This window comes from Delphinus delphis, chromosome 21 (genome assembly GCF_949987515.2).
Source record: "Delphinus delphis chromosome 21, mDelDel1.2, whole genome shotgun sequence".
NCBI classification, from domain to species: Eukaryota; Metazoa; Chordata; class Mammalia; order Artiodactyla; family Delphinidae; genus Delphinus; species Delphinus delphis.
Genome location: NC_082703.1, coordinates 12409740 through 12424217, shown reverse-complemented (window position 1 = coordinate 12424217; position 14478 = coordinate 12409740). Strand labels below are relative to the sequence as shown.

The following is a 14478-nucleotide window of genomic DNA, read 5'->3' as shown; positions in this document are numbered from 1 at the left end:
CAACAAGTATTTATTGAGCGCCTACTGTATACCAGATAGCGTACTCAAATAGCCATGGGATTCAAAAGATAAACAGGGCCCGGTCTCGGCTTCCAAAAAGGATCTCCCAAAAGAGTAAAGAGAAGCAGCCAGGTAAACAAATAATTCTAGGACAGTCTGAAAAGGGCTGTAGAGGAGTCTGAACAGGGGCGGCGGGTTCGGAGACGCTGGAGAGGTTTCCGAGGGCCCGGCGTCGGAGGTGGGTTTGAAGCTGCGCCCTGAAAACGCCGGCCCGGAGCGGGCTGCCCCCGGATGTCACTCGAGTTCTCGCGTCCTGTCATTTTAAGCTGCCGACTAGGAAGGGAAGAAATAGGTCTAGGCCGGTACTGAAAAGGAGGGGTAGGGATTGGGGTGCGAATCCCTCGTGAAGAGCAAGCAAACAAAAGTAGCACATCACACTTCCAGGTCCTCGCGCGGGCAGGGCCTGCCTCCCCGAAGCCCCTCTCCGAGCTGCGCGAAACGCCCGGCGACCCCCAGGGACCGTGCAAGCGGTAGGACCTGACCTTCTTCCCTCCCCCCTCCTCGGCCCTCGCCCTCCGACCTACCGCGGCGTCGGGGGCTGGGGTCCGCCGCTTCCGCCCGCCGCCCGCCGCCCCTCCCAGGCGCGCGCCATCCGGCCGCAGGGCAGCCGCCCTCGGCGCAGCCCCTCCTCCCGCGGGGGGCTTGCCGTCCCGCGTCCCGTTCCTCCCGGCTCCAGCCGGCAGCCCACGTCCAGGGAGGGCGGAGAGAGGAGGAGGAGGGGAGGGAGGAGAGAGGGGAGGGAGGGAGAGAGGGAGGCAGGCGAGAGAAGGGGAGCTGCTTGGAGCCCGTACTTCCCAGAGCCAGCCAGGAGCGCGCACTCAGCGGCTCTCCGGGTCCCAGCCGCGCCCCGCTGCCCTGCACCTCCTTCTCCTCCTGCTCCTCTCCGGGTACCCCTCGCCCCCTCCCTCCAGCAGCTGCTACGCTCGGGCAGCGGCCGCCCCCGGCCCCTACTCGGCCACATCCCCAACTCTCTGGGCTCACTCCTGGGACGCGCGTCCTCGCCCCATCCTTTCTTCCTTCCTCCCCTCGCGCCCGCCCGCCCTCTCCAGGTCTCCCTCTCGGGTCCCGATTGTCTCCGTCCCCTTCTCGGTCCGCCGGCGCCTCGCCCTGCCCCGTCTCTCCCTCGCACTTCCTGAGTCGCCCGCCGCCGCTGTCTCGCCGCGCCGCGGGAGCCCGAGCCCGAGCCGAGCCGAGCCGCCGCTGCCCCGGCTCCAGCCCCCGCAGCGCCCGGGGAAGGGAAAAGTGGGCGAGCGCGCCCTCGCCCAGCCCCGCGCCCCAGCCCTGCCCGGCGAGGGAGGACCGGGAAGATGAACAACGGCAGCAAAGCCGAGAAGGAGAACACCCCGAACGAGGCCAACCTTCAGGAGGAAGAGGTACGGAGTGGCTCGGTGCGGTGGCGGGTACGACCTGGGACGGCGGCCGCTGGCTTTCTGCAAAGTGCGGGCGGCCGGCCGGCGGGGCGCGGGTCCCGGGGCGCCGGGCTGCGCCGGGGAGGGAGCGCCGCGGTCGAGGGTTTGGGAATCGTCCTGGCCCCGAGACACCGCCCCAAACTGTGGCCCCGGGAGGCTGTATCATCGGAGAGTGTGTTTTTGTGGGTCCACGAGCGTCTGCGTGCCTAAAATTGCGTAACTTTGAGGACTTTGCTGAGACCTTTGTAAGTATAATGCTCAGCTTTGTTTGCCCCGGATTTTAAAAGCGGAATCGAGAGCTGACTCCTGGGTGACCTCAGATGATTGGGACCGGGAGGGTCAGCACTTAGCTCTGCGTCTGGGGCTGCAAGTTGTGGGGTGTGTTTGTGTGGCTTAAGGAAGAAAATCGGGTAAAGTTTCTCGTTAAAAGACACCTTCGGTTCCCTGCCCCCTCCCTTTCAATGTGAAAGTTCTTGGTGAAATATCTTCTCAGCTGAGGCATTTTGGATTAATAGATAACTCTTCAGCCGCATTCTTCTCTAATGAGTCAAAGACCCCGAACCTGGATGATTAGGTTTTGTAAGTTTAGGGGCTTTGCGGTTGTGGGGAGCAGAAGTTGAATACAAGAGTTTCAAACTTTGCAATTCACCAAGTGACGATCCAGGCTATTTTAGTAGGACTTTGACGTCTGAGCGTCAATTTCATGTGGTGCGTCCGAAACAACCGTAAATATGTTAACGGCTGCAGAGCGTTCCTTTGGTGGAAACAAAATTCGATAAACGTGGGGGGAACTCCTGAACAAACATTTCAGAATTTTGTACTTGGGATATTTGTAATATCCTGTTAAATGGCTCAGTTCCTGCAGGTACATTATCTGGAGCCCAGTAAACAATACTTTCCGCCTACTTTTTAAGAAGCCCACGAAACCGACTTTAAACATTCTAAAAGGAACTTTATGTTTAGATGCAAGAAAGTATGCAGTCTCGGTAAAAGCGTTTTTACAGGTATTGCATGCTGATGTATGAGGTTAACCGAAAGGTAAACTGATTCTAAAGCGATTAGGATGTTGAGATTATTATGGAGATACTGTGTTGTGTGTAAACTAAAATTCTGATAGTGAAACCAAAGGTTGCGGAGGATTTAACTAAAACATACAAGCCCTCAGCACTTTGTGCACTTGTAAGATAGGAACTGTTTAAATGGGGAAGACGGAGGGGAGCCCTAAGCCCATGCAAAACAATGCAAAATAAACACAAGATTTTACTCTTAACATGGTTGCAAGGTAGTGCAACCCAGGTGAATTGCCGTGAACCCCAGGTGAATTGCTGTGAGCCAGAAATTTGCCTTCTCACCTGAGGAAATTGCCTTTATTAAACTGTTATTTTGGAAAGCGTTGCTTACATGCTAGTTGTTTTTTAACTACAAGTGGAGTACTACTGACATTCCTTCTTTTTCAAAGAGATGGAGCCTTGAATTGCATGTTTCGCTTTTTTCTTGAAACTTACCTGCTGCTTTGCTATTTGTTTTCCCTACCACTGAGATAAAATTTTAAAAATAAGTTTGCTTTTTTAAGGAGTTGCTGTGTTTAACTAATTCAGCTAACATACCAAGATAATAATGGCTTCAGAAACCTTTCTGTGTCTCTTAGATTGGCGATCTGTTGACTTCTAAGGGTAAGAATATATTACATGAGACTGTCTTTCTCTCTTCACCTGATTGAGAACTTGGAAAGTTAATCAGGTTAAACCAAAGATTTTTTTTGTTTGAGTGACCCCAAACCATAACCTACTTGACAAAATTAGGTAGAGAAAAGTCACATTTTTCTGCTAGACCCATACAGCTTAACTGCCGACAGCACTGGCATGTTGTCTGCCCTGATCGTGGGCGTCTTAATGTGTGAGGCTTGGGTACTAGTATGATAGAATCAGATGATCCCAGTAACAATCACTGCCTCTTAACCAGTGGGAATGGCATGTGGCTCTAGAAAGTATCAGTTTTAGCAAGATACTTGTTATTTTAAAAATAAGGGGACAGTTTAAAAGATTTCAGAACCCAAGTTGTACAAGAGGTGGAACAGACAAAACAGATACACCATGAAGAGAGAAGTTTTATAATGTTAAAAATTCAGGAAAAGAAAGTAAGTTGGCCTGAATGATCTAGGTAATTTTGCCCTAATTCCCTGTTTGGGGTTTATGTTTTGTTTTTGAAAAACTCCTAACCTCTCTTTCCTAACCCTGAAAGCCACAAGTAAAATAAATATGGTATTTGGTGAGTCCCATTAATGTGCTCAGCGATATACAAAACCACCACCCTGGACCCTTTCCCTGCCCACCCAGGGATCAGCTATTTGTTCTCAAACACATTTAAAAGCCGTGGCCAAGGATTCCAGTAAACAGAACACACACATATACAATGTATATACACGTGATGACAAGAGAGGAAAAATGTGTTTTGTTGTAGTTTCTGATAGCCATTGAGCTGATGAGGAAGAGTGAGTCCACTCATTATTAAGAGAAAATAGTTTCATAGATAATCAGGGTAATTTAGACTTTATCACTTTATAAAATCCAGGGTTTTTTTTTTTCTACTTTTTAAAAAAAGTGAGTTCCTTTTATTTTCCAGTACATTTCAGCCCTGATCGAGAGCTTCTAAAGCTCACTCTGAAACAGTGATGTTTGAAACACTTACTTTGGTTCCAATTGAATAGAAGGAACAGTCTAGGACTTAGGAGAATTTTTGCAGCTTTTTAGGGTTGGAAGTTTTTGAGAACTTGGGCAGGAAGTAGTCTTCTGCTCTGGGTAGTATTTAAAACTTTGAGGTAAAATAATTTTAAGATTGGGCTAGCCAACTGTAAGAATACATCTGGTTTTCTGACTTCTAGTATTCTATACATATGTGTTCCTATGCAAGTTGTCCCTGTAAAGAAAAACCAGTTGTCAAAATCTCCCTGGGATCTGAGACTTACAAGGCTTCTGTATATGTATGTATAGGGCGGTAGATAATTTCTTACATAACTTTACAATTAATAAAATAATTCCTAGAATTTGCCTCTAATTTTGGACTAGATGGTATTCTCTTAAAACACTTGGCAGTTCTCACTTGACCGACTTTACTAAAGTTAATAAATATATAAGTAACAGACATAATTATTTGTCGTATTGAAGTTCCGTATATTGAGACATTCTAGTAGTAGACAGAAAATATTTTTGGTCACTGAATTTTCAAAATGGAAATCAGATAAACAGTAATCTGGTCTTATTTTTACTTTTATGTTATCTGTGTCATTGGGTACTTTTCAGGCTGATTACAAATCATTGCTGAAAGGTGTTTTATTATGTTGAAGCACTGGTATTAGAGTAATTTCTCCTTAAATTGCTTTGAACATTCTTGTACTTAAAACTAAAACAGAAAAACCTGGCCTTGTTGGACTATTGATCAAAAAGATGTTTGTCAGCTGTTGGGCAGAAATCACACAGAGTCAGGTCTTCAGAAGTTAATACAAATCTTTTACCTCGCATTCCGCCTTTTAAAGTACTTAGTAATTTTGCCCAAATATTGGGGTCGTGAAGAAGTTGTTTCTTATGTAATTGTCACAGAGAAGGGGTACCGTGGTAGTTTGATGTGGCAACAGCGGGTTTTCATTGAGCAATAAGATTAATCTACATTATGACCTGGGGAAAATACGAAATGGGTTTGTACAGTTTAACCAAGTTTGGAGTCTGTTACTCCAGATCAAATCAAATGCAATAAACTTATATTTCAATCATAAATAGGATTTGGTGACAGTGTTTTGGATGAAAATGTGGTGACTTCATGGTAAAATGATGTTGCAAGACCACTGCCGATATGGCATATGCGTTTCTGAGTTATTTTTCCAGTAGTGGTTTTAAAATTTCCCTGATAAACCCTTATGCCCACTTGTCATCTGTTTCTAACGGCATTTGTTTGTTGGATAGATAGATTGGATGCTCTTATTTGAGGACCGAAGCCTAGGACGTTTGTGATGGGGCAGTGAAGTGGGAATTCTTGTGCACTGCGATGGGCATGTGAATCACGGCGGCTTTCGGAAGGACTTGGCACTGTATGCGAAAATTTCAAGCCCTTTGATTCCGCGCTTTTATTTTTAGAAATTTACCCTAAGGAAATAATAAGCGTGCACAAAGATTTATTTAAAAGGATGATGCTCAGGGTTATTTATGATAGGGAAAATTCACAGAGACTCTGTGCCTAACAGCGAAATTGCTAAGTAAATCATGGTGTAATTCCTCAAAGAGAATATTAGGTAGCCATTAAAAGCCACATTTTTAAAGAATGTACGTGTGTGCGTGCGTGTAAATTTTTTTTTGGAGGTTTAAAACAACAGAAATCTATTCTCAGTTTTGGAGGCTAGAAATCTGGAGTCAAGGTGTTGGTATTGCTCCCTCTGAATGCTGTAGGAGAGAATCTGACTTTCTCTTCCAGCTTCTACATTTTAATTGAGGGGTTAATTCTCATGACATAAAGTGAAAAGAGCAAAAATAAAAGTTTTATATTATGTGATGCCAATTTTAAAAAATAACCAAACATTAATAAGAAAAAACTATCTGGTGGATTACAGATCATTTTTATTTACTTTCTGGTGCTTTTCTGTGTTTTCTAAATTTTCTATAATGAACATAGGAACAAAAGCAATTTTATGTCTTTTCTCTTAGATTTCAATAAATTCCCTTGAAATATCTGTAGGTGTTACAAAACCGTTGGGTTGGTCACATTTCGTTTTGCTGCCAAGCCTGGCCTGGGGAATCAGGCCTCTGATCCTCACAGCCTTTCCTCATAATGTTTGATCTCATTTCCTTATCCTGTCTCTTCCTAGTGATCTTCAGCTGCTCTCCTTGTTCTAACGTGCTTTCTCAATCCATTCTAACACACACTGCTGGGTCCTCTGGTACCCCAGCTCCTTCAGCGCTCAGTGAAGTCCAAATATGACACTCAAGCTTCCTCCTAAGGTATCTCCGTACATACTCTGCACACCATTTGTTTCAACCACCCTTTCCCTCTTGGTCTAGCTTGAACTGCTTTCCAGGCAAAAGTCAAGTTTCAGCCTACATTTTGCAAGATCTCATCACCTGAATTGCCCTATCCCAAAGAGAGGCTTTTCCTCAGAATTCCAGGAGATACATGTTATCTCCGTTTAACTCCTGGATCATTACATTTCATTTTTGGGTTTTTTTTTTCCTTTAAGATCTATGCCGTCTTATCACAGTGCTTCCAATCCCCAACACCTACCCAAAGTTGGTACCCCAGCACAAGGCACAAGGCAAGTACCACACACTTACACATGTATGCACATAGAATTCTTTATAAGCATATGAAATATCCTTACTGGTGGGGATGGTGGTGACGACCTTGGATAGGTAAGCTGTCGCAAAGCAGCCACTTCCTTAATGTGGCATTTAGAGCCGGTTATGGATGGATGGATCCTCTGGGAAATGACCTCCCCACCTGTCACCTGCAGCCTCCATGTGCGCCCACAGGCCAGTGTGCTTGGTTCATCCGACAGCCACTGCCAACGTGGGCCCGCTCATTTCGAGGTGCAGTTGGGTTTTCACTCTTAGAATTTGGTTTCTGCTGTGGGGTTCATTTTGACCTTTCGGACAGGGGCTTCTGGAAGCTCTGGTTCAGTGGTGCTAGAGCAGCGTTCCCAAACGAGGCTGCCCTGTGTGATGGCCACTTTGGAATGTTTGTGTTCAGTTTCATTTGGCACCTTAGTGTCTGCCTTGGGGGTAGGGGAAGGGGAATGCAAATGTGCCTCTTGAACAGTGCTTGCTTTGGTCAAAGAAAAAATGTAGGAAGGAATGAAGAGAATGAACCTTAGTAATAGCTGGGGCAAAAGTGGCGGCCTGGCTCTCTGGGCTTGAGGCCAGCAGGAACCAGGTCTTTAAATTGATGCTATGTTGATATGAGGGCGTCATGGGGGATGAGCTTATCTGTCCATGGGGATGACTTGGGTATGATTCCTTGAACCCACGTCCCTATCTTTAAGCGTACGGGGAGGGTATTGCAAACCACTTCAGCGCACTCTGTGTGTTGGAGCGAGCGGGGAGTGCTCGACGGCGGAGCTTATCAGAACAGAGTTGCCTTGTTTGTTGTCTAGTCGTCTTTGCTGAGCGCCGGAAAAAGAAAATACTGAAATACTTGATCCTGGGACGTTTTCAGACATCTCTTTAGCTGTTCACTCAGGTAAGAATTGTTAACTTCTGAGTATTCTGTGTCAAGTACTGGCCAAGCACTTTATATGTACCACGTGACTCATCCTCTCAATGAGCTGATGTAGGTATTGCGGTGATGAGGACCCTTATTATATGGGGAGGTGACTGAGGCACTGAGAGGCTGAGTGACTGGGGCCTTCACGTTCAGATTCTGGGGGGCCCAAGATCTGGGACAAAGCTCTTACTCCAAGTTGCGCCCAGGTTTAGTGGCGATGGCCCTGTGTAAACAGGTACAGTAAAGCACTGTGTTGAATTAAGTGAGGCGGTAGTTTGAGTTGGGGACCAGTCAGCAACAGAAGGAGCGGGTGACGGAGCTATATACATCAAAGAAAGCTTTAAAAAAAGAGGTGATAGTTGAGATTTGTTTTCCAGTTGAAGAAGGGTTGAGACAGGAGGGGAAAGATTGTCTAGTCAGAGGGATTGGCCTTCAATGAAGATAGAGGCTTAAAAGGGAAAACAAGCGGGAGAGGAAGGGAAATCAGGATATGAGGGGGAGGGAGACGTGGGAAGGGGAGGGAGGCATTGGTGGGGGAAGGATAGAGGAGCTCTCCTTCCATGCCAGGGACCAGGAAAGACTTCCTGTGATGGGAGCTGGGCTTCTGTGCAGCGGGGTCTTGGCGTTCTGAGATGTTCCTGTGGCGAAGGGGATGCGGTGGATTTGGAGGCTATGACACTGCAGGAGTCCTGGTCTCAAGATTAGGCAGTGGCTGGCGGTGGTGAGCCGGGCGGGAGAGGTGTTCAGGGGCTGCAGTAACTGTCAGATGACCAGGAGAGAAGCCTAGGAGTCACATCCGTGGAGCCTCTTGGGTTTCTCTTTTGGATGACTAGCTAAATGGTGGTTGTATGTGTAGAAGCAGAAAATACCTGGAAGGGAAAGAGGCAACCGAGAGGGTTGGGTTTGAAGTGCAGAGGAGAGGTCTTTCAGAACAATTGAAGATGATATAGCTAGCAATCGAAAAGCTGTATACTGTGAACTGAGTGCCCAGAAAATTAGAGAGGGCATGGGATAGAGAGGGCATGGGACCCCTGCTCCTAGGAAACCTCGTGAGGGTAGGCAACAAAAGATGGACAGTTTACTTAAAATTTGAAGCTGTGTTTAAAAAAAAAAAGGGGTGTGGAGAACTGGAAATTCTCAGGAAAAATTGAAGCAAATTTTTTAAAGCACTCTTTTAATTCAGGAACATAATATATTGCGTATATCTGTCTAGTTATAATAGTGTTCAGGACACTATTAAATGGTTAGAAGTCTAACCATTTGAAAGCCCGATTCGGGGGAGCTTAAAAAACTGGGTATATATAGTGTATTTCATATACTTTTTTTTTTTTGCTTTCATCAACAGTCTTTGCAAATTGTTTTCCTCTAAAATTTGCAGTTAATTCTCAGGCTCTTACAACCTTTCCCTTTCCCAGCCCTGTACCTAGAAGGGACATAAAATTTGTAGATGGGTTTGGGAGGTAAAGATGGAAGGCCCGGAGAGGCTTGAGTATTTTTATAAGAAAAAATTTGCCTGAGTTGCTTTGTTCTTTTTTTTTTCATTTTATTGGGGTGGGGGGAGTTAGAATGAGCCTTTGGCTAGAGCCCAAAGTCATCTCTTCCGTGGGTCATATTTTCAATTTATTCATTTCGTGCTTTCCTAAAAGTTAGCTACTTTTTCTGCTCACAGCTAAGTGTCAATTCATGAATAAAGAAAAACGGTCCAGGAATTTAATTGCGTTTGTATTTCTCATAGGTTTTAACCCTGCTGCAACCATTATAATGCACGTTATGTAGAATACTGGAGGAAAAAACCAGAAATGGCAGTAATAAATGCCAATCACACCAGGAAGACGGTTCCAAATTCCAGGCTGTAATACAGTATTGTTACACAAATTTAAAACGCTGAGGGAATGCCAAAGCAGCCTGGCTCAATCATGTCAGCCCCTAGGATTTTGCAAAGGTACAGAGAAACCTAGGATTCTCACAGTTGAGGTACATCTCACCAACCCATGAAAAGAAGTTAGAGACTAATTTCTACTTTCAGTTAGCCTTTACTTCTCGTGAGTTTTTTTAAAAAATGACGTTCCTTTCTCTGCACTTCCTAAATTCTTATGTCATCAGGTAGATATGCTGGCAGAAGGCCAACATTATTCTAAGAAATCCTAGAGATAAAACATTTTTTTTCCCCTCGAATCCCCAGGATCCTGTTTTGTGAACTTTTCTCTTATGCCCACCTATAGGATAGATAGTTTTGGCCTCATGAGAGAAGGGACAGCACAGAAAGTGTTATCTTTTTATAGAAGTGGCAGAATTTCCTTTGTGCTGGGAGGGGAAGTGCTACAAAAGTGTAATTACTTTACCCAGCATGTGCAATTTACAGGACTTAAAATGTGTGAGTTTCCAAAGAGGCATCTGTTTTTAAATAACAGTATCCCTCTAAGCCAGCAGGATGTGTTTTGGGGCAGGGAAGGGACACACACGCACACGCACGCGCACGCGCGCTTCTGTCCTGTGCATGCCCTGGGATGCTGGGTGACAGGAGACTGAAAACGTGGGATAATTGCTTCTCCGGGCCTGGCTTATCCTTAGAAGGAACATGAGCTGTCCTGGAGTCCAGTCGCTGTGTTCTGATTCTGCCTCCTCTCCTCTCTACCCTTCTAAGCCTGTTTCCTTCTTTACCAAGACCTCCAAGCATTTTCCCAGCAACGAGCAAAAAAAAAAAAAAAAATGGTTAGAGCTAGTGCTGAGACCATTTTTGTTAGAAAAATTTTTTTCAGTCTTACTGCGTATGTGTAAGAAAATTGGAGAATTGAAGATCAGGTGCGTGTCCAAATATAATCAAACTTGTAAGAGCATGTATGGATTTTGGGCACGTTAATTCACTAAGCATCTACTGAGTAGTGTCTACTGTTTTAAGCGTTGCACATTATTTTTTAAATTTCTGTCTTATTTTGGAGTCTAGTTGATTAACAATGTTGTGTTAGTTTCAGGTGTACAGCAAAGTGATTCAGTTATCCCTATACACGTATCAATTCTTTTTCAAATTCTTTTCCCATTTAGGTGATTACAGAGTATTGAGCAGAGTTCCCTGCCTTATACAGTAGGTCCTTCCTGGTTATACGTTTTAAATATAGCACATTTTACATTAAGCACTGCGCTTTAACAAACCCAATGAAGTGTTCTCATCCCATGTTGAGGGATAAGGAAACTGAGGCTCGGAGAGATTAATTTGTCTGAGGTTTTATTTGCAACAGTGGTAGGAGCTTAAACTCTCTCCAGCCGTGTGCAAGGTTCATGTGATCTGGGCCTGCTGGTCTCCCTGACCCCATCCACCAAGAATCACAGCTTCATTCATTATGCTTCAGCTGCTTGGGGCTTACTTAGGTATCTCCAGCTTGCCAGACGTGCTGCTGCCTCAGGGCCTTTGCGTGTGCTCTTCTGTCTGCCTAGGAAACTGTACACCTGGATGTTCCTGTGGCAACCTCGTCCTTGGCATTCATTCAGATGTCAGTTCAGATGTTACCCAGGGAGACCTTTGACCTCCAAGTTCAAAGTATCCCCACATTCCCAACCACTGTCCCATCCCTCTTATTTCCCAGAGAGTACTTTTTACTCACTGACTTTACCTTGGGTACTTGTCTTGCACTCCTAGAATGTGACTCCTGTCTTGTTTCGGGCCGTAACTCCAATGCCTAGAACTGCCCAACGTTTGTTATTTGTTAAATGACTGGAATACAAACCAACCTGTCAAATTCTGAGGCCTGTACAGTATACCACATGGTCCTAAGTCTTTTCCAGCAGTTTTTAGATTAAATTTTAATGCTGCCTTCAAGATGATCATATCTGGGTCCCCATCCCCCTGTACTTCAGAAAGTACAATTACCGCCTGCTGTTAGGCCAGAAATTTTGGATGGTAAGTGATTGATCCCATGGAGATGGGGGCTGGGGAGGGAAGAACAGGTTTTCATACGTAAAGGAATCCTTTGTCCAGTTAGAATGGAAACCAAGTACGTATTTCCACAGAAGCAAGAGTGAAATGTGGGCCGCCCATGGAGTGACAAGTAAAAGTAGGGCAAGATGACTTTGATTACTGTTTTGCAGATGTGCTGTTGGGTTGCAAAGAGTTAATGTTAATAACCCAGGTGGAATTGATTTGGAGATAGGCTTAGCACTCTCAGCCCTTTGAGTTAGTCTAGCCTCCAGCTCAATGTGCTTTCCTTCCTCTGCCTACAAAGTAAAAAAAGGCACGCAGCTCAGGATAAGGCGGGCTTTAGCCGACCGAATCCAGCCTGCAAGCACCTGTGTGGTAGCTCCCAGGCAGCGGCTGGCCTGAGCCCTGTGAACCCTTAGGCCGGCACCTCACAGCCACAGATGATACCCACTAGTCAGCCTCACAGACTCGGGAGCTGTGTTTCCTCACTTTGTAAAGCACAACAGGTGACTGTCAGGATGTAGACATCTAAGTCATCCTTACTTTGGTCATCAGACTGCCTGTTAATTGAGCTCACTGAGGCCCTCATGAAAGTGCAGGCCATTGGATTGTCCTCATTTTTGGCATTTATGTCGTAATAGTTGACCTTGAGCAAACTGTTTAAACTTTACCATCATCCGCTGTCTGATAGTCTTATAACCAGTGGTGTATAAATCCTTGTATTAGTCGGTTCTTGACCAAATCATCAGTACTCTTTTTTAAATTACTACACCTTTTTTTGTTTCCTAAGGGACGTAGGACAAGTCACTTAAGTGTCCGTTTCCCGAACTAAAACATAGGGGTGGACAGACAACACCTGCTACGCGTTAAGAGAACTGTAACTCCTCTGCCGTTTTTCTGCTTCATCCCACTTTTCCTCTCCCCTGTGCTGTGCTGCCGCGGCAGCCCAGATACATCGGGGTGGAGGGGGATAGGCTGTTTGCGGGGGAATGGTTTTAAGCCTGAGATTGTTTTGTTTTTGTTTTTTACTGAGAAAATCCGTGCCCCTCCTGGAGAAATGGGTGGGAGTTTCTGGGTGTGAGCTAACGGCAGGAAATGACCCTCTCTAAACAAAAGGACTCTTTAAGGCCCATCCTGAGTCTTTGTGTTTTGAGGAGGGGTTATACAGAAAACCAGAGCTAGGAAATTAATCTTTGCTTTAGCCATGCTAAGGGAGGGAAGGGAGAAAGGAGAAAATTCCTTCCCTGCTCACCCTCCCAAATGTCTAAAGTGCCAGGCAGTACCCACTGTGAGCGCCCGGAGAGGTTCAAAGTAAGGTGGGACACACTTCTTGGGACAGTGTGGCTTCATAACCCCAACACGCAAAAAGGAACCAGGTTGGGCAGAATTATACCCACCGTGACCTTCAGCTTTAACCTTGGCTTTCAGCTGCTGCTTGAAACACCCATCACCAGCAGGATGCAGAAATACAGAACGGGGAAAGGAGAAGAAAGGGATATTTTTGTGTGATCTATTAGTTGGGGTGCTGTGATTTGCTAATGAAGACCCTATAAGTAAATCAAAGATTTGAATACTGCATTAACTACCGTCTTCATTTTTTCTAAATCTTAACTGCTAAGAGTCAGTGACTTCTGCCGGTTGACTAACAGAAGGCATTTGTAATCGTTTCTGTGTTAGATAGCAGGCCCATGTGAAGAAATGTGGGGCCTTGCCCCTGCTTTGGAATGCACCTTCTCTTCACTCTAAAGTGACCATTCATTATATCAGTATTTATACGGCAAGACGCTGAATTTATATTGTGAGGAAAGTGGTTCTGTCTTATCAAAATTATTTTGCCTTTACATTCTTGCTGACTTGCAGCAATGAACTTCTTCCAGGCACACCTTTTTTTTTTTTTTAGGAATATAAATCTTTCCACTAATAATTAGAAACACACATTTTTGTTGAAAGTGGTTTTGTGGCTTACTTTGTTTTCAGAAAACGACAAACATCTCAAAGAAACATTGTTAGCCTACTATTTTAGGCTTTATATTGTAACTATATTTTTAGAAAGGCCTGCTGATGTGTTTGGTGGATACAGTGTGGTGTGTTGGGGGTAGAGAGGTGGATTACATCACGGGCACCAGACACTTAACAGAATTGCAGAGATAAGATTAAAGCGGATGCTCCGATCCCAGTATGAAAGGGTTTTATTTGGATATTACATGTGTTGAAAGACTCTGTATCTTAAATAGGAATCGGAGTGTAGAATTGCTGTAAAGGTTTACAGGGAAAAATTGTTAAATTCCAGTGTCTCATGTGTTGGTAGGTTTTCTCCTTTTCCTAATAAGTAAACTTGAGAGAAAGATTAATGTTGTAGTGTTAGTAATTTACAGATATGAAGATATACATTGAGTTACGTTCATTTGGAGGCTTATATGGTATACATCCGGCATTTGTTTTTCATTTGTAAAAGATCGGTTATTTTTCGGTTATTATCTGTGTAACATCACATATTTTTGCAAAGAAAAGATTAAAATACCAGTGATGTTTTGCTCTCTACATTTAAGCACTTATAGCTGTAATGTCTGGCGGTAGAATTCTTTGCATTGAGAACCGTTCCTGCATCAGCTTTGGTGACTAGGACCAAATATTCCCAACCTGCATGCTTTACATAGGTTACTTTGTGGTTTAGACGGATTTGGGAATGAAGCGTGTCTGGTTGTATTGGGTGGAGGAACAACTTCTTCTGTTGCTCTTTCCATTCGTGCAACTACTGGTAAACCTTGAATCAAAAAGTGAGAATTTCCTGATCAGGAATGTTCTTGGATGATCAAAGGGAAGAGTCTTGCCCTTTGCAGGACTAGCATCTGT

At 44.8% G+C, this 14478-nt stretch overlaps 1 protein-coding gene across 5 annotated transcripts in view; it reads left to right on the top strand.

Annotated features, from left to right (window-relative positions):
- The first annotated feature begins 382 nt into the window (after nt 1-382).
- RBPMS (RNA binding protein, mRNA processing factor) overlaps nt 383-14478 on the top strand; it is a 186377-nt gene continuing 172281 nt past the window's right edge. Inside the window, exons 1-2 of one of the 5 annotated variants that reach the window (XM_060001113.1) lie at nt 383-530; nt 1110-1433. In XM_060001113.1, the coding sequence (XP_059857096.1) occupies nt 1368-1433 (66 nt within the window). In that variant the 5' untranslated portion in view covers nt 383-530; nt 1110-1367. Of the gene's footprint in view, nt 531-859; nt 1434-14478 lie in introns of those variants that run through there. The other 4 variants (XM_060001116.1, XM_060001115.1, XM_060001114.1 and 1 more) reach the window with 4 other exon arrangements.